The following is a 19,988-nucleotide window of genomic DNA, read 5'->3' on the forward strand; positions in this document are numbered from 1 at the left end:
CTGTGAGAGAGAGAGAGGGAGGGAGAGAGAGAGAGAGAGAGAGAGAGAGAGAGAGAGAGAGAGAGAGAGAGAGAGAGAGAGAGAGAGAGAGTGAGTGAGTTACTTTACTGCTTTCAAGATGGTAAGGGTGTATCTCTGTGTTCCCCCACTAGCATGGGCGTCAGGGTGATGGACACCTCTTGGGTGGCTCGCAGAGGCCCCTCCGTAGTTCGTAAGGCATCCTCCACCCCTCCTGCCATGCAGCCCCCTGCTCCGCCTTGTGAACTTGCTGCTACTCCTCAGTCACCAATTCCTGAGCAATCTCTTGACATTTCAGCTACTCCCTCCCCTACTCCAACTAGCTTCGGGTTCCCACCAGGGGTGGAGCGAGCAAGGTAAGTACTGGAAGCAACACCGATTGCTACCACGGCGTTCTGTGGTCCATGAACACATCTGCCTCTCCCAAGCCTGCATTGACCTTCTTTTGTTACGCTTCAGCTTTCACTTTGTATGTGAGCAGATGGGGGTGGGGGAATGAAAGAGAGCGAGAGAGGGCACTCAGGTACAAAATAACAGTACCTTCCGTGCACGAGAGCAAAAACTTTAAAATTCTCCAAAGAGAGTAGATGGCAAGGGCAATTGGCACCAATCATGTAAAACAGAAGTTTTCTTCTATACCTTCCCCTCTCAAATTAATTGGCAATTACAGGGAATCGACAGACCCCATTCTTTCCTTCTCCACCTTGGTTAATACATTAATATCATATAATAGTATCTTATTCATTTTTTATGTTTTACTACTAATCTTTTTGGATTCCATCACAACATTCCCTTTATCAAAGCAATATTTGGGTCCCCAATTATCCTTGAACCGTTGAAGGGCTTTCTGTGAACTTCAGTGTATTCAATGCAGGACAGCAGAGCAAAATTAAACTAGCTGAGATGCCATTTTAATGCTGTCCTCCACTTACCTACTTTTTTAAAAAAAAAATCTATCTCTGGATGTTAAATCAGTAGTTTGAAGTACAAGTTATTTTGTGGTATAGGATCAGTTTTGTAACAAGAATGCCAGGTGAAACGTCTTATATTTGCCATTGTGATATACTGAGAGAGTAGGCTTTCCTGTCAGAATCATGCATATGATTCTGGACTACATTTCCGTCATTGATAAGTTCCTTACCTGAAAGTGTGGAATTAGACTTTTAATGTCCTGCATGTCCCTATGGACATTAGAACCAGTGATTATGGAGCACATTGGGAGGAACCCTTTAAAAATAATAGTGATGAAACACTAAAACAGGCAGCCTCAAGCCACAGGAAGAGTCTTGCATGACCTTTGAATTGAACTCCTTGATAAGTAAAATTTCTGCATATGGGGAAAAAGAGGCACCTTTATCATTCCATTTGATGTCCATTTTCTGATTATTATTTTTTTCCACAGTTGTCATTAGTTTGCAGTTGCATTTTTGCAAGGCTTGTTCTTTCTGATAAGGCATCATTTCTAGCACTTAGATCCTTTTGCCCAATCTGATTTTTGTTCTTACGCAGTCACCTGAGGTGACATTATCATGGTCATGTGCTATCCTGCGCCCCATCTCTCTCTTGCCCTTATAGAGATAGTATCTGCTACTTACTTTGGCCTTTTTACTAATAACAGATTGAATGTACTCAATGTCTAAAGAAAATTAATCAATAGTTCAGTCCGAGGCTGCATAAACAGAGGGATAGAATCAAGATCACGTGAATACCACTTTATAAGGCCTTGGTAAGGCCACGCTTGGAATACTGCATTCAGTTTTTGTTGCCATGATGTAGAAAAGATGTGGAGACTCTAGAAAGAGGGCAGAGAAGAGCAACAAAGATGATTAGGGGACTGGAGACTAAAACATATGAAGAACGGTTGAGGAACTGGGTATGCCTAGTTTAATGAAAAGAAGGACTAGGGGAGACATGATAGCAGTGTCCAGCATCTCAGGGGTTGCCCTGAAGAAGAGGAAGTCAACCTATTCTCCAAAGCACTTAAAGGCAGGACAAGATAATGGAAACTAATCAAGGAGCAGACAAACCTAGAACTAAGGACAAATTTCCTGACCAGTGGAATAATTAATCAGCGGAATGACTTGCCTCCAGAAGTTGTGGTGCTTAAAAACTGGAGGTTTTTAAGAGATTGGACAACCATTTGTCTGAAATGATATAGGGCTTCCTGTTTGAGAAGGAGAACAGCAGTCCCCAACCTTTCCAACTTTACAGACCGGCCAGCGTGGGGAGAAAGGATGGTTGTGTGTGAGCAGTGGGTGAGTGTGCACATGTTCCATTGCACACGCAGGCACGCACCTGCCGCTCACACAAATAGAGCTGCATGCATGCGCACGCTCCCCTGCCACTTCTGCAGCCCAGCCCTGACCCAGTAGTGGGCCCTTCCCAGGGATTGGGAACCACTGGACTAGAAGATCTCCAAGGTCCCTTCCAACTCATCCTGTTATTCTATTATTCACTAGGCATGATTGATATCCCACAGCACATTTGTTATAATGCATGAAAATAAATGTTTCCCAACTTGGATTAATATCACCAGTCAGTGACGTGCGGTGAGGTTTATGGCTGGTGAGGCTGGTGACGTCATCAGGAAGGCGGGGAATGGGACACGTGGTCCCATTCCCGCCTTCCTGACCGCGTTCCGCCGGCTCACGCTCCGCGATCCCCAACAGCAGCTGCTTTTCAGTGCTTTTCTGTGCGTCTGGCATTTAGGACATCCAGCTATCTACCTAAATGCCAGACGCACAGAAAAGCACTGAAAAGCACTTCACCTCCAAGCCACTTCGTCTTGATGACGTCGGCAACGTCGCTGCTGGGCATGGCTGGACAGAGGTAACCAGAGTGGCGCCGAGGGGTCCGGGCGGACAAAAGAGCGAGCGAGCGAGCGATGGAGGATCAGGCAGCCTGATCCTCGGTCGCTCGTCCGCCGGACTGCCTTGGTGCCACTCTGGCTACCTCCGTCCGTCCGCACATGGCAACTGCGGCGACGTCATCAAGCCCCTGCCACTTCTGGACGTCTATTGCAGTCGCAAGGAGTGCGCAAAGTACAGCGGAGGCAGGAAGGTTATTGGCACTTCCGAGAACCCTCCTGCCTCTGCCGGTTGCCCAGCTGGTACCGCCCCGTGCGCGCTCCTCCTCCTCCCTCCTCTCCTCTTATATATATATGAAACTCCCTCGTGGATATTATTATTATATATTATTATTTCATGATGAGAGGTGAGGCTCTGCCTCCCCTGCCTGCACGTCCCTGTCACCAGTTTATCTCATATTAGTTGTAGTCAGTTCCTTCTGCTTATTCTTTTGGATTGTTAGAATAGGCAAATGCTTGCAGTTATTATGCTAACCAAGCTAGGGAGGAACAGATCTCTCCCTTGTGAGAGATCATTGGGACAAAGGGGACTTCACACAGTTTTTAGGCCTACAGGCATGCTGACTTTTGATCCAATCTGATGAAATACGTTGTCCCATGTAACAAAATTCTATAGTAGATTCCATTTTGATTTTTCTGGAAATAGTAGCCACACCAATAATTCCCCTTCAGAAGTGTGTAGGTGCACTCTTGATGCTCTTGTGGGCTTGGACAGGGGCAGTGTTTTGTAGTTCCAAAGTGTAGAAATCTGATGATTTCACAATTGCAATTCCCACCAAAACCTTCTCTGCCTTGTGGGGCACCTTATTTTCTAACTCTGAAATGCTAGTGTCACTGCAGTCTTTGGCTGTAAATGATACCCTTTATTAGAATGAATGGAGACAGCCTCAAGAGATTAAAAATGAAGAAAAGGACTTTTCCTCTCTGCATTCAGCAGCACTGTTGCTGATTTGCAGGGAAAGAAATTAAGAGGGGTCACAGTTCCAACTATTGACTTAATGACATGCAGCTTCATTATAATTCATTCCACACTTTCGTTACTTCCCTGGTGCAAAGAGTCAAATCTCCCTCACCTGCAAACATTTGCCTACATTATGCAAATCTTAGTACTCGCTTAGCTTTGCATTTTAGTATGCTGGCCACTGAAATCTTTTATGTTTTCTTCTGTAGTTTTCCTGACCTCAGTTTGTTTATTTTGTCAATATTCTTATTTCTGGTTTTAATTTCACAGTTATAATTTCACAGCATATTCTATTCTTCTGCACCACTGTCATATGCCTTGATTGATTTGTCTGTTGGAATTTAATCAGCTGGTTCAAATCAGGACCTGCCAGTTTCCAAGTAAATAAAATCTGAATTGGAGACAGATGTGCATTTCCTTGAATTTCCCCCAGAAAAAAAAAAGCCTTCTGGGATGTATGTTAAAGTATGAATCTTTCATATCTGATACACAAAGGACGACAATTCCTTATAAACTGCCATCACCACCAATTTGCACTTAAATCTTTTAGGGTGTTTTTTTCTGCTTGCGGTACACATTCAGGCATTTGCATATTAGTGTATTAGGCGCCATAAAGAAATTGTTTTATTTTCCTTTCTTCTTAAGGAAAACGCTCTCCCTCCCTCTCTCTCTTTCTCTCTCTCTCTGTCTCTCTTTCTTCATATATATATACCACCCAGCTCCCAAGACATTGATATATTACAGAAATACATTACAGAAACTAATATATTAATACTAAAAGAATGAATATGTCCTGTCAAGAGAGTTAAAAGATAACTCAAATCGAATTGTTCTTCCCCTGCCCCTACAGATTAAAGCCATGCAGGTCATCTGCAAACTTAGGGTGCTTGCTCCACCCAACTGTTTAGAAACAGGTAGTGTCTTGGGATCAGGTGCTGGCAAAGGAAAAGCTGTGCTGGCCGCCTCTTGGTTTCCGGCGCATGCCATATATTTGCAAACAGAAGTAAAAACCAGGCCAGGGGAACATCTGGACTTTGCCAGCCCCCCCCCTGACTCTTTTGGTTGCTCTTCTGCCACCCTCATGCTTTGGGGCTGTGATTGGAACTCCAGTTCAGTGCTTCCTTGTTACAAATGCTCTCTGCTCTTTTTTTTTTCCTTTTTGTTTTTGTTTTTTTGTTTTGGACCTTTGCAGCACGGATGGTGTGTCGTCTAATTGGTCGGATTCCTGTTACATCTATCCATCCCCCGAAGACGACAAGTCTCCCTTGTACTCCCACTACTCTTCCTTCTACCCTTACCCCCTCAGGACCAGCCCATGCACTAGGCCTGAGCCTCCCTTGCCGCCATACCATTGGGCAGGGAACAACCCAACACTTCCTCCCCCTTGTTCTTCCTCCTGTTCTTCTCCTCCCTCCTTTCAGTCATTTGACATTAATTTCCTACATCTCCCTAAGCAGATTTCCCTCACAGAACTGCATGGTCCTGAGACTAACCTTTCCTTCGTCACCACAAAAACCGCTTTCACCTTATCCAAACCTAATCCTCCTGGCACTCTTCCGTATAGCTCCAGCATGTCAGTTTCTTCCCCCTGGGTCAGCTGCACCTGTGCCAGAGACAGAGGAGCCGGGCTCACTAGGTAAATAATTGTTTATTTGACACTGGCAGGGCATGGTGGCTTCTGGAAGGGTGACTGCCACCTGCTAACCCTTTGGGGATACCAGAGAATGGAGTTTAGAACCCAGCTGTCCTCAGGAAAACAGAAAAGGCATTTCTTTGGATCCCACCCTGCTAGTAGCCTTCTCAATGTTCGAGAGTATTTTGGTTGCGTTGGTTGATAGACAATAGATACCAAACTCTAAATGACAGTTCAAAAAAATGGTTTAGTGGTTTGTCTTCTTTCTCTAGGGAGCTTGAGAAAAGAGGTTCTGCAAGGAGACTAGAGATACTCCAGGAGAATTTTTGTCATCTTCCCAAAATAATAGTTTCTAAGAATTTGTGGAGAAACCGCAATAGCAATGCCATTCTTTCTTTGAAGTGCAGCAAAATCCTTTATCCAGTGTGGTTGTGAACTGGGCCATAGGCAACAGTGCCAAAGCAGCAGTTTCTTTGGAACTAACCAGCCCATCGCCATATGGCATTATGAGAGACCCCAGGCAACAAAAAACAGTTTTTGAGTCCTCCTACTAAGATTCTAGTTAGTGGATTTGTGTCTACCAGCCTCAGTCTTACTGAGCTAAATTGTTGCTCACTTGGACATTTGGGCACATTGGCTAACCTTGACAGATGAGTGGCTCATGGGGATGTTACGTCACCTACGGTCAACTGAATTAAGAGTGGTATATGAGAGACAGATTTGGATGGTGGATATGTTCCCAAGTCCAAGACACAAAAAGGTATCTTAATTTATAAAACACTCCTTCTTCTCCCCATCATAAGGACAGACTGAATGCCAGAATAAGCTGAAAACAGCTTCCCTCCATTTTTGTTTTGTCTCATTGCTGTGTACAGAATGATTGAGAGGGCTGTGGCTTCATTCATGCTCTCCTCATGCTTAAACTGCTTTGAAGGTGGATGTGCAAGATTGTCTGGTCCTTTAGACATAAACATGCTTTGCTTTGCAAATATCATTGGTTTATCTTATCAGAGAGCACCCTGGGATTCTTCCAGGAAAATTAAGGGAACTGAGATGTGTGCATCTCCTGGCATATATAGCTTACTACTTCTTGATCTTTTTATTTTGCTTGTAGCACTCTGAAAACCAAGGAACTCTCACTAGTGTCTGGGCAGAAAGGGAGCCCAGCTTGCAGCCACACAACACCAGGTGGTGGGACTGCACAACAGCCCCCAGGTCCTACAGCGCAGCTATCCACAGAACAAAGTCCACACACCCTGCGGAAAGGTATGCATTTTATATTTCAGATCTAATTTATCTGGAAGATAGAGAACTACTGAAAGCAAAAGTATTCTCCTCTATCCACCATAGATAGAGCAGAGGTGCTCAATTTCTTTATGGCCAACTTTGAATGATGTGCCAGGAGATGCCTGTCCCAAATAGGAAAGGGGAGTAGAGTGAAAACTAACTTTGATTAAATGCGATTATCTTGTAATTTAATGAATTAAATAGTACTAATATAACTGTCCCAAATATTAATTGTTTAGTGTTAATTTTAGTAGTGGATTAGGGGCTGCATACACATATTTAGGAAGCTTCAAGTTGTCCATATGGGTACTAGACTCACATATGGAGGCTACTAAATTCAAGAGTTCTTGGAAGTAGAATTTGACTTAGGTATAAAAGACCTCAGTCCAAGGTTACCTACCCCCTATTTTCTCAGTCCCAGTTTCTCTTCATTGGTATGCAAGGTATCTGGTACTTAGGTCTGAGCAGAAGCCAAGTGCAAGGGAATAATCCAAGTGTTTGCAAAATACTGCATTTTTAAAGAGGTCCTTTAAAAATCAGCACTTTAGATTTGTCCTCTTTTTCTTTTTAACACAAGGTAAGATCATGTTGCTGAAATAAGATCAGCAAGGAATTTGGTTAACTCAGAACTGGTTTATTTGGATAATAACTACAAATAATAACCAGTTCTCTTGAACATATAGTAGGTGGTTTATTGTAAAGAGGGGGTTCTTCTTCCCAACTTTAGAAGAAAAGGAAAAATGTATTCCATGGAAATTAATAACAAATAGTTTTAACTAGTATTCATACGTAGTTACATTTATGTAATAATATTCAGCATGCTTTCTGATTGTTATCAAATTTCCAAAAATCCCTGTACCAGCAAAGGAACTGGTTAAAACAAGAAGACCGCAAACAAACTGCAAAACATTTAATAGTTTGAAATTGGAGGGATTTGGATGATTAGGAGGGAGGCTGTAAAGAATAACCTGTGTCTAGGATACCACCTCTGAAATATGTGGTTTTACTGGCGCATATGTGGTTCTACCGGATAAACCATTAGGGCCATGTTTTACATTAGACTTTTTTTCAAATTCATCTGCTAACTATGATTAGGATTTGTCCACTGTATTCAGAAACTGGTAGTAGGAAGACCAGCTGAGTTCCAGTGAACAGTGATCCTCATTTCTCTCCGTCTTTCTCTCTCTCTCTCTCTCTCTTTTTCTCTCATTATCTGCAGTTTCAAAGAAGCTGACCCCACTCCCCGCCAAGGGTCCTTATGGCCAGTCTGGTGGTATGTCTGATCCATCGACAGGGCAGCCATCTCCGGCCAGCCTTTCTCCCACTCCACCCAGCACTCCATCGCCCTATGGACTGAGTTACCCACCAGGCTACTCCTTGAGTTCAGGCCCTCTCTCCCCAGCGGCAGCTCCTTCCCTATCTTCTCCTCCTTCCCTAACAAGCACTTTAACCAAATCTCGGCCCACCCCCAAGCCACGACAGAGGCCTACACTGCCACCTCCACAGCCTCCCACATCCAGTGCATCTGGCTCCAGTCCACAGTCCACAGAGCACACCATACTAGATGACATGTCTCCTGGAGAGAGCATGTCCACAGGTAACCAGATAGTGAAAGTGGGACATCAGCTTGTGGTTCGGGAAACAGCTGGGATTACTAGCAGAGATCAGGTGGCACAGGGAAGAGCTTGTGAGGGTTCTGGTTTTTCTTCCTTTTGAGTACAGAAGACAGAGTTAGGGATGGACCCTGTACAAAGATGGGAACAGCCCAAGTGAAGCAGAGGTCTTATAGGGGCCACCGAAGTCAAGTTAAGATTGAAGTGGCATTTTGCAGGACTTCTTTGTTTTTCTGGTTTTCCCATAGTTTTGATTTAAAAACCAAGAATGCTCATTTTATTTAACCTTCTTTTAGTTTAAATGAACTAGAGGAAAGAAAGAAGTCTATTCCTATAGGCTTCTATAGGTGGGCATGTTTTATAAATACTACTCAATCAGAAAGTCTGAGTATTGTATACAGCAAAACAGCCAAAGAGTAAGATAAAGAACCGAGGTGGTGCAGTGGTTAGAGTGCAGTACTGCAGGCTACTTCTGCTGATTGCCTGCTGACTGCAATTTGGCAGTTCAAATCTCACCAGGCTCAAGGTTAACTCAGCCTTCCATCCTTCCGAGGGCAATGAAATGAGGACCCAGATTGTTAGGGCAATATGCTGACTCTGAGCCCTTAGAGAGGGCTGTAAAGCACCGTGAAGCGGTATATACAGTACGTCTGAGTGCTATTGCTATCATAGTAAGGAGGGAAAGAGGGATACTTTCTGGCGCTATGACCAAAGAAGCTGCTTGATTTTTGATGATGATGATGATGACTTTGAGGGACATAGTATAGGTGTGAAAGCAGGATTTTTATCTTAGGGTACTTCCAGATCCAAGGGCAAGTGACACTGATTATTGCTTTCTCCAGAGATAATATTTCCAGCATGCACTGCTGTCTTTAGCAAATTGCTGCATAGTAGCATGTATTCTATGATAATAGTACACCCTTGAATGTGCCATGTTGCAATCACATATGGTGCAAAATTCTCTTTCGCATAGCTGTGCCAAGTGAAGTAAGTCCTGTTCTAGGTTTTAAACATTTTTCTTTCCACCTTCTGAAAATCTCAAGGAACATGGCCAGGGTTTAATGTGCCTTGGGGGTGAGTTAAACAGAGAAGTTATGCTTCAAACATACAAGGTTACGCTGGCGAATGTTGACAATTTGACCCAGAAGTGCTTTGGTGGCAAAAGACAACTTGCCTATTTGACCACATTCTTCCTGTCCACCCCACCCCAGAGCCATTGATTCATAAGTGCCAATCTCCCTCTTCAGTATGTTTTGTAAACAGTAAATAACGCAGCTGTTTTGACAGCAGGGTGAACACTTTCATTAGAAGAAATCACTTGGCTTGGCTAGTACTATGAATTGGAATGCTTAATAGAAAATATCCTATTTAGAACAGTTTTCTGCAACCTTGCAGGTTTTCCAGGAGCTGAATTCCTTCTTAAAAGTGGGCATTTCAGAAAGAATTAAAACTGTTCCACTATTTTCATGCCTGATGCTTGGAGGAGCACTAGTTTCTTTTCAATTGGCTGAAGTTTCTAATCTTGGATTTGCAAAGGCGGGGGGAGGGGATGTAGACTTAGGCACAAATACTTCTCGCTGACAAGAGAGAGCCAAGGGAATTGGCAAAAAGATGGGAGATATAAAGAGTTTCTAAACCTCTATAAACAGTTTTTAATCTCTATTTTATTATATTTGGGGGGGGGAACTAGCTGGTTCGTAGTATGCTGAAGTCTTGCGCTAATCCTTCTAATGATATGAATATTAGAAACTGGAATGGTATGAATATTAGGCAGTAATAAGAGATGGCAGAAGCTCCCATCTTGCCAGCTCCTAAGGACTAAATGGCCAATCTTCAGACAGATCACTATTTCATCCACTGAAAGAACAATGAGAAGAGGCCAGGTCTCACCAGCTTTCTATTTAGGGATGGGTAGATAGGTGTATTGTTGTCTAGACTTTCCGTTGTGTTTTGTTTTACTTTTGTCTTGTTGCTGCTGTTTCTCTTCTGTTCCTATTTCCCAATCCTATTATTGTGTCCTTGCAGCTGTTTGAAACACGTGGTGCAATATTGGATAGGTGTGAGGGGACTGCTTGGGGTAAGCTGGAGTCCCACCATCTTCCCTGAACCTTTCTCCTTCTGCTACTACCACCTACTGCCCCTGCCCTGCCCTGTGACTATGCCTCGTCTCAGAGTAACCTATCACCATCTCACTGGCCTTGCATGGGGCCCACTGATCCAGAACAGCATGGCTGCTCCAATCTGAACCCCATTCCAAGCTTCCTGATAATGCTATTATTAGTAAGCTTGGAGGGTGCTTCCCTAAATCACTGGCCTTCACATGCGGCAGCCTCTTGAAACACAGACAGTTAAATTCATTCAACTAATTCCTTTCCACGCCACAGAATTCACTTGCTCCTAACCTTGCTGGTCCTTTCTTACCAATGTTAACTCTCTCCCTCTGCCATTCCATGTGTTCTTTCCAAAGGGATGTCATGATATTACCATTTAACTAATACTAGTGGCACTCGCTGTTATGGATGAAGCCAAAAGAACCACATCTGGGGCACTCTAAGAGCACAGGAAGGTTCAGATAAGGTGTGTAGCCAATTCACATAAATGATGGGATCTTCTTTGACCATCCAAGAAGAGCAGTATTTGCAATGGAATGCTCTTCTACACATCAGATTCGCATAAAGTTTTGTGAATCATTCCTTTTTAAGAAGTGTGTTTCCCACGAGTATTTGGGAGTAACTTTTTTATTTCTTCAACTTTGGATGTGTTCATGTGTAAATTACACTGTGAGGGGTTTGTTTGCTTAAAATTATAAGTTTCCTATGCCACTCACAGACTCTTGTTAGATGCAAGTTCCCATCTTTCTCACTTGCATTCAATAATGGTTACAATGACTATACAACAATGATATGAAAAGATAATCATTTATTAAAATAGCTTGGATAAGGTATCTCTCACTTAATAAGGGGGGACAATCTGCTCCTGTGCTGTAAGAAATTATGGGACAGAGCAGATGAAAAATGGGACTTAACATAAATACATTGCTTGGTGTGCATTTGCCTTTGAATTACTGGTTGCAAAATTACTACAATGGAGAGTAGAACACAAGACTAAGTTAGGATAGGTCTTTCAGAGTAATGCTGAGAATGAAAATTTTGCCATCAAGCATGGTGTTGTGTGGTTCCAGCCCCATGGTTCCAAACAGGGCAGCTGTTTTTGAAATTTGCAGTGAGGACTGCAAGGATCAAAGCAATCTGGGTAACTGTGAAAATGTTTTATTTCCCTTCTTCAAACCTCACACTGGCTAGGAAATTCTGGGAGTTGAAATCCATACAGCTTAAGAGTTGTCAAGGATGAGAAACACTACCCTAGATAGAAAAGGACCTTTCCTCTAGATGTCCCTCATTTCTTTGCCTACATCTCTCAGTTCTTTTTAATGAGTTTTGAGGTATTTTCAAACAATTTGAAAACCTTTTTTTTAAGTTGAGGAACTTGATGGTTCTGAACAGATTTTCCTACTCAGATTGACCATCTGAAAATGTCAGGGAGGTTTCCCTTTGGTATCCCAAATATCCCCAAAATGCTGATTGTTTGGAAAGTGTGAATGAACAGAATGTTCTATGGTATCTTGTGGTCTTGTGAGCATTTTGTCGAGTTTTAGAAATAGATTGCAATTTGCAGAGAACGTTACTTGTTCAGAACAATCTGCATGGTGTCGTTTGTCTTTAATTAAGAAAATTTATCCTACCCTTCCCCATATCATGTATTCTCCTGGAGAGTTTGTCCAACAGTGTCTAATCACTTCTGACCCCACTTTGAATTTCTCTTATGAATCAAATAATATGATTGGAGAAAGAACTCATGTGGGGTATGCTGTGAACCTGGTTACATCTGGAGTTGAAATTCGTATATACTCCCTCTCCTGGATGTGTGTTCCTTTGTTACACTTTTCAGGCCATGCTTTGAAAGTGAGCCACTCTTCCCCTTCGTAAGTCATACTGTGGTAGTGCTGAAGAGCTGTTCTGCATGTCTCACATGCTATATAAAAGGCTTCCTACTGCCCTCTGTCATACTGACAATTCTTCAATGTTGTTACAACTTAGGGAAGACCTTCACTGGTTGAGTTCTTCACCTGAAGATAGCATCAGGAAGGAGATGAAGTCCCCCATGTGAATTGGAGCCTGATTTCACAAGCTCCAGCTCACATGGAAGTGTGAATCAGTGGTGGGTTTCAGTTTATTTTACTACCGATTTGCTCGTGTGTGCTCGCGTGACGCTTCTGCGCATGCACAGAAGCATCCGGGTGGGTGGGCGGAGCCTCCCGACACCGCCACCACCGGTTCACCCAATCCGGGGTGAACCGGTAGAAACCCACCTCTGGTGTGAATGCATAAAGAAAGGCTTCCCACTGATAACATATGAATGGTATCATCAGAAAGGGGCTTTTGTCATCTAATAGCTGTGCCTCCTTCAAAGTTTATAGTGGCCACCAGGGAGCAGCATGCAGTTTAGAGAACTGAATCACTTATTCACTTTTTCAGCAGTAAACTAGAATTTTGGAAGTGCTAACCTCTCTGCTTTTCAGAATTTCCTCTGGCATTTTGGATTAATCCATTTCCCTAACTCTCCCAACCCCCCAAAACCTGCCAAATTATTTGTTTTTCATAAGTTATTAATAATAAAGTACAGGAATTCCTTAATAGTGAATGTACACATTTTCCTTATGAACCAAATCACTTTGGTTGATGACTGGAATATTTATTGTTGAGCAAAGGGGGAGGGAAAAACAAAGATTTCAAATTCTGAGTAAAAGGATGATTGCGGTATTGGCTCCTTTGCAAGGCGGTTCTATTTTAAGCCAAGCAGTGATAAGGAGCAAAGGAAACATTTTGATCATGTTGAAATGATCAAAAAAGTAGCGGTATAAGAAGTCCTTGCTACATAAGAGGTTTTAGAACAGGTGATCATCCAGATATTATTTGCCCATCATTTGATTGCCAGGTTGTGTCCACAGATTCACTTAGCAAGGAATGCTTCCAGGGAAGGCAAAACTCTAAAGAATAAAAGCAAAACAGATTAACAAAGATTATATTATGACATCCCTTTCTCTGGCATTAACAGGCTCTAAGAACTGTACTCATTGCTCTGTTCAGTTAAAGCTTCTACATTATCAGATTAATTAAAATGTATACACGGGGTGGGCAGAAAAAGGCGTGGAACAGGAAAGTAATTTGCCTCCCTTTCTGTCTGTGCCTGGTTACAGATCTGGCCCATCTTGATATCCCTTCCATCCATGTAGAGGTTGATGCCACACTTCACTTGGATCCTTCGGGTCAAGTCCAGAGACATCCAGTACCAGGAAAAATCAGTTCAGAGGAGGATTCAGAAAGCACCGCCCTATGACCTGAAGATCCCTCTTATTCCTTTAGAGTGCTTTCTTGTACATATCGGTGCCCCGTGAACATTGCTGAAGGAGGCATATCCAGAGACCTTGTCAAGGGACGTCTCTTCTGGAGTTTCCCTTGCCAGCCACTTGTGCAAGACTGGCAGCCCTCTGGGCCTGGTGCTAAGCCTGTCTCTGTGGCAAAGGGCATTGCTGGTGCAATTTGCAGTTAATTATTTTTTTTCTCTCTCTCCTGTTTGTTTAGCCTTATCCAAATTTTGCCTTTTTGATGTGGTGCCTATTTATCTCCTTTATAAGCTTTTGGACCCTTATCTTTAAAAAAAAAGTTCAATCTGACCTATCTGGAGATTCATTTCATTCCGGCCTTCAACAAAGAACAAAGAGGTGAGAGGGGGTAGACTGTCTCCCTGGGTGAAAGACATGGAGGGCCGTTGCCACCATCTCTTCTTTCTGCTGTTGCTCCTGTTGCTGCTGCTCTTTCCAGCAGCCAAGTCTCCATTTATCCAGTTCAAGCTGCTTGTCCTTGCAGACCAACCAAGGGACATCCTTCTGTTTCTCCTGAAAGCCGTTTTGTTTGGTTTTCTGGAATCTTCAGAGCTCCTGTTCTTCTCATCCCTTTCCCATGACACGTTTGCTGGTACCTGGGCCTATTTTTCATTCCCTTCCTTCCTTCCTTCCTTCTTTCCTTCCTTCCTTCCTTCCTTCCTTCCTTCCTTGACTTCCTCTAGGCAAAGAGCAACTTACCGACAGTGGAAGAGCACAGCATTGCTTCATTTGGCTTTGGTCAGAAGGAAAACAATAGCGGTGAGATTGTTTGGGTAATGCCCTCCCTACCCATGGTTGTTTGATTAGCAATAAAATATATCCTTGTGGTGTGTTTTGGAGGTGGAATCTGGCCATGAGGAGTTTTTCTTCACCAGCACCATGGGTTTATTCCCCTCTTCCCCCACGAAGGCAAGGAAAAGGGAGAGAAATTCCCCTCGCAGGACACATTTCTAGGGGGTAGATTGCAGCTCCCCATAGCATTTTAAACAGATTTCAACCGAGCAGAACAGAATTCACAGCTGTGCATGCAAAGACAGATGTTATTAGCTTTTATCCTTTTCAAAGAGTTGAGATATATCTGTCAAGATGAGATATATATTTGTACATACAAAGTCTATAAATATATATATAAATATATATATATATGGTTTATTCGGGGCCATTCCACCTGAACTGTTGTACAAATGTACAATGTAAATTTAAATGCTTATGATATGACTCTTCCAGCCCATATGTACGTACATACATAGTCACACTCAGATGAATGGTAAATGTCTCCTGACTCTTCTTTGGCAGCAGTTTTGCAAGTTCATATGTTCTTGCTTTGCTACTAGTTGTGATACGGTGTACCTCATTGACCAAACTAGAAAAAGGCAACAAATCAGGTGCACCCTTTTTTTGGTAAAAGGAGGAGTGGTAGAATTTTCATACTCCCCCCTCCCCCCAGTTCTGTCACCTGGTGTTCTTGCTCCTCAAAAAGGGAGCCATAGAGCCAGTCAAGGCATAAAGCAGGTCCTTTCTGGGAGCAATCTCCTGCTTTCTCCATCTCTGGCCTCACTGCTCCACTCCACTGACTTACGGTGTCATTAAAGTACAGTTCATGACGTTTGTGCTTTCTCTTTTCTCTGTTTTGATTTATTCATTCATTGAGGACGTTGCAATATTAAACTTAGTATTACAAGTCTAATAAATGTTCAGCATGTCAGAGGTTGAAGCAGCTCTTTAAAGTAGCGAGTAGTATCCCTACCAGCTTTTAGTAGGGGCAGCTGGCTGAGAATTGGAAAGATGTGAAACCTGTACAGGTAGTCCTCAGTTCATTTAGGGACTGTTCAAAGTTGCAACATCACTGAAAAAAGTGACTTATGACCATTTTTCACACGTACTGCCATTGCAGCATCCCCATGATCATGTGATCAAAATTCAGATGCTTGGCAACTGATTCCTATTTTTTTGAGGGTTGTAGTGTCCCGGGATCATGTGGTCACCTTTTGCGACCTTCTAAGCAACATCAATGGGGAAGCTAGACTCACTTAACAACTGGGTTACTAATTTAACAATTGCAATAATTCACTTAACGACTGTGGCAAGAAAGTTTACAAAATGAAGCAAAACTCACTTAACAAATATCTCACTTAGCAACATACATTTTGGACTCAGTCGTAGGTTGAAGACTACCTGTGTTGTCAACCGCTTCAGATCTTGATCCATTTCTTTTATTGTGCAGCAGCAGCAGCAGTGAATTTGGCCGTAAGTAGAATAATATCCCTGCTAGGTAAATGGAAGACCACTTGTCTGTCCCAGTTGCTACCCTTAAACCCAACACATTATGATGTTGTATCTAATGATGTCATCTCATTAATAATGGAAATTGGCAGGAGAGCAACATGCAGTCAGATGTTCAGCTTCCAAATCTGCTCATGAACTTTGAAAAAATAATACATGCAAATTGGGGGGGGGGACATTGGTAATGGTGAGGGGAAGAGACCAAGAAGGAGGCTCTATGGCAGGTGTGTCAAACTCAAGGCCTACAGACTGGATCCAGCCCACAGGGTGCTTAAATCTGGCCTGCAGGGCCAGCCTGGAAATAGCAAAGGACTGACCTGTGGTGCCTCTGGCAGTCAAAATGCGGCACAGGGTGCCACGCATGGCCCCTCTGCACCCCGGTTTGGCTGGCAAAGTGCTGTAGGAGAACATCCACGTAGTCCCCCCATGCCCTGTTTTGACCAGCAAGGAGGCATCCATCTCTCCCGCCATCGCCACGGCCAGCCCGCAGAAGAGAACTACAATGCTGATCTGGCCCTCAAAGAAATCCAGTTTGACACCTCTGCTCTATGGTGTTTTACAGCATTTAGATGCAGTCCATAATAATAGTATTTATATTGCCTCTCATATCATATTGCCAATTGCATGGGACATCATGATGATTGTAGTGGCGATGATAAAAAAATGCAACTATTTTCATTTAATTGGAAAGGGACAAAAGGAGAATATTGGTGGAACTGGTTTTGTAACTGGAATGCTACCAGGAGGAATTTCTTTGTGGGCATAAGCTATTCCCAAGTATATGTTACAGAATCTGGGAAAATACCGTTTCCCCAAAAATCAGACCTCTCCGGATAATAAGCCCAATTGGGGTTTTTGAGCACATGTGCTAAAAATAAGCCCTCCCCAAAATATTGCAACACAGCGGCAGCCCTGAGGTGACCACGTTTGCTGCCTCCTGCACCTCAAAAATAATACCTCCCTGAAAATAAGGCCAAGCACTTATTTTGAGGGCCGAAAGAAAATAAGACCCTGTCTTATTTTCAGGGAAACATGGTAGTAGTTACAGAACTAGAAATTTCTTGAAATCCAATGCATCTGTTCATAAGATGCATTTGCTCCCTTATACAGAGATGCAGGAACTAAGGAAGTTAAATCTTTTGAAATCCCTTTGAAAGCTGGACTTCGGAATTTTTTTTTCCCCAAAATCTTAAATTAGCCATCGCCCTCAAAGTGTCTCCCATATTTTATGAATGCCTGAGAGGCATTCTCAATGGGAGGAATAAAAACTGATAAGATTTGCAAGTGAAGCTATACGTCTGCATACCAACAGCAATAACCAATAATAATGTTTAAGTGATAGGTGTAAAATTCAAAATGTTTTCAGCTCAGCAAGTGATTCTGTAAGCATTGAGTAAGGGGTGGACATTAACAGTGTTGTGAATCGCTACTATAGAGCAAACATTCTAAGTATTATTACGCTCTTCTAAGGTCAGTCGCTTTGGTTGCAGCTGCCATGTAAGTTTGGACATCAACCATGTCAAAAATGCCTTCTGAATTCTACTGCCCCTTAACTTTCACTCCTCCCTATTTACATTTTAATTCAAGTTCTTAACTCTCACTGGAAAGAATGCATGCCACATTTGCTCATGCCCTTGGGCATAATTTTATTATTATATGTTGGGATGCAGACCAGACCACAAGACCTGGCCTAGGCCTAGGCCAGTGATGGCTAATCTTTTTGTTGTTGGGTGCCAAAAAAGCTAGGGCACGCACGCATGCCAGCACCCATAATGCAAAGCAACCCCAAGTCTCCAAACTTCCAGTTGACCCTTTGGGCCTGTTTTTTGCCTTCCCCAGGCTCCGGAGGATTTCCTGAAGAGGGAAAACAGCCTCCCCTCGCCCTCCAGAAGGCCAAAAATCAGCTGGCCGGCACATGCCTGCACGCTGGAGCTGATGGCTCGCATGCCAGCAGATATGGTTCTCCATGCCACTGGTTCCCCACCAGGGGCCTAGGCTTTTCTAACAGATTTTGCCTGACTCATGAGCCAATGGAAATACGGGTCTTGGATCAAAATTAGTAGAAGTTGTGAGGAAACATTTAAAATCCATTCTGCTGATAGAGAAAGAACGTTGGTCTTACCTGAACGTTTTTTTCGGGAGAGTGGAGGGAGGGGTCACTGAAGGGTTATTACAGCCTGATTGGTCCATTTGACTGAGAGAAAACTTCTTAGCCTTCGGCTTCTCCCGTTGGCTCCCAGTTTCCGCGATGTCAGGTCAGCGTCTGCATGATGTAAGAAGACAAGGGAAAGCCGCCCCGGGCCACCCGATCCTACCCCTCCCAGACCCTGTCTATCTAACTAGGGTGGGAGAGTGACCCCTCCCTCCACTCTCCCGAAAAAAACGTTCAGGTAAGACCAACGTTCTTTTTCCAGTAGAGTGGAGGGAGGGGTCACTGAAGGGACATACCCACGCTACGTCCCAGGGAGGGAAGACTGGGTCTCAGGGGGAGGATCGGCCACCACCCGCTGGAGAACCCTCCGCCCAAAGGATGCCTCGGCCGAGGCATAAGCGTCTAAACGGTAGTGTCTTATGAAAGGAGTAGGGGAGGCCCAGGTGGCCGCGCGACAGATGTCCTCGAAGGGCGCCCTTGTGGCCCAGGCCGCTGAGGAGGCCGCACTACGAGTGGAGTGAGCCGTAATCCCCGACGGGGGAGATTTACCTGAGGCTCCATAGGCCTCAACGATGGCCAACCTGATCCACCTCCCAATAGTTGAAGACGAGACCTTTTTGCCTAGGGAACCTGGGTGAAACGAGACAAACAACGCCTCGGTCTTACGAATGCCCTCCGTCCGCTTCAGATAAATACGGAGGGCCCTGCGTACATCCAACCGATGCCACGCCTGTTCTCTCTCCCTTGTTGGATTGGGGCAAAAATTTGGTAGGACAATTTCCTGGGCCCTATGAAACAGAGTATTGACCTTCGGTATGAATGAAGGATCTAAACGCAATACCACCCTGTCCTGGTGAATCATGCAAAGGTCGCTTCTAACAGAAAGGGCCCCCAGCTCAGAGATACGCCTGGCCGATGTAATGGCCACTAAAAATACTACCTTCAGTGATAGGAGGCGCATGTGGACCGACCTGAGCGGTTCAAAGGGAGACCCCGTCAGTGCCTTCAAGACGATGGTAAGATCCCATGTAGGGAACCTATGGACCGGAGGCGGACGGATGTTGGCCGCCCCTTTAAGGAACCTCTTCACCAACGGAGAGCGAGAGAGGGTAGAGGGACCCTCCCCTCCCAATATAGTGGCTAGGGCCGCTACCTGTCGCCTGAGGGTATTATGGGACAACCCATCCTCTAAACCTTTTTGAAGAAATTCTAGAACGTCTGGAACCGTGGCCTTGGCTGGATCCACCCCCCTGGGGCTACACCACTTCGCGAAGGCCGACCAGGTGGCGTTATAGATCCTCACTGTGGACGGTTTCCTAGCTGCCTCTAAGGTGGCTATGACCCCCGATGACAGCTTCCTCCATTTCAGCAATCCCCTCTCAAGAGCCACGCGGTCAGATGCAGCCACTGCGGCTCTGGGTGAACTAAGACTCCCTGATACAAGACTACCTCTTCCGGTGGGATTCTCCAGGGACCTACGACCGAGAGCTGGACCAGGTCCGCAAACCATGGTCTCCTCGGCCAATATGGGGCTAACAGAATGACGGAAGCCCTCTCTGTGACTACCTTCCGAATGGTTCTGGGAATGAGGGGAAGGGGAGGGAAGGTGTAGAGGAGACCCGGGGGCCACCGGGTCCTGAGAGCATCCGCTCCTTCTGCAGCTGGGGTCTTGAATCTGGTGAAAAATCTCGGCAGCTGCGTGTTGCTGGGGGAGGCAAACAGGTCCACAAGG

The 19,988-nt window shown here is 44.2% G+C and overlaps 1 protein-coding gene across 10 annotated transcripts in view; it reads left to right on the forward strand.

The window, feature by feature from the left end:
- The window catches only part of ARHGAP44 (Rho GTPase activating protein 44), a 120,921-nt gene extending 105,497 nt beyond the window's left edge, over window positions 1-15,424 (forward strand). For 3 of the 10 annotated variants that reach the window (XM_081965591.1, XM_081965589.1, XM_081965593.1), the window contains exons 17-21: window positions 153-374; window positions 5,038-5,481; window positions 6,593-6,744; window positions 7,985-8,362; window positions 13,636-15,424. In XM_081965591.1, coding sequence (XP_081821717.1) covers window positions 153-374; window positions 5,038-5,481; window positions 6,593-6,744; window positions 7,985-8,362; window positions 13,636-13,775 — 1,336 coding nt within the window. In that variant the 3' untranslated portion in view covers window positions 13,776-15,424. Of the gene's footprint in view, window positions 1-152; window positions 375-5,037; window positions 5,482-6,592; window positions 6,745-7,984; window positions 8,363-10,403; window positions 10,456-13,635 lie in introns of all 10 variants that reach the window. The other 7 variants (XM_081965592.1, XM_081965597.1, XM_081965594.1 and 4 more) reach the window with 7 other exon arrangements.
- The last annotated feature ends 4,564 nt before the right edge of the window (window positions 15,425-19,988 follow it).

Source organism: Natrix helvetica (genome assembly GCF_964273705.1).
Source record: "Natrix helvetica genome assembly, chromosome: 1".
Classification (NCBI taxonomy): Eukaryota; Metazoa; Chordata; class Lepidosauria; order Squamata; family Natricidae; genus Natrix; species Natrix helvetica.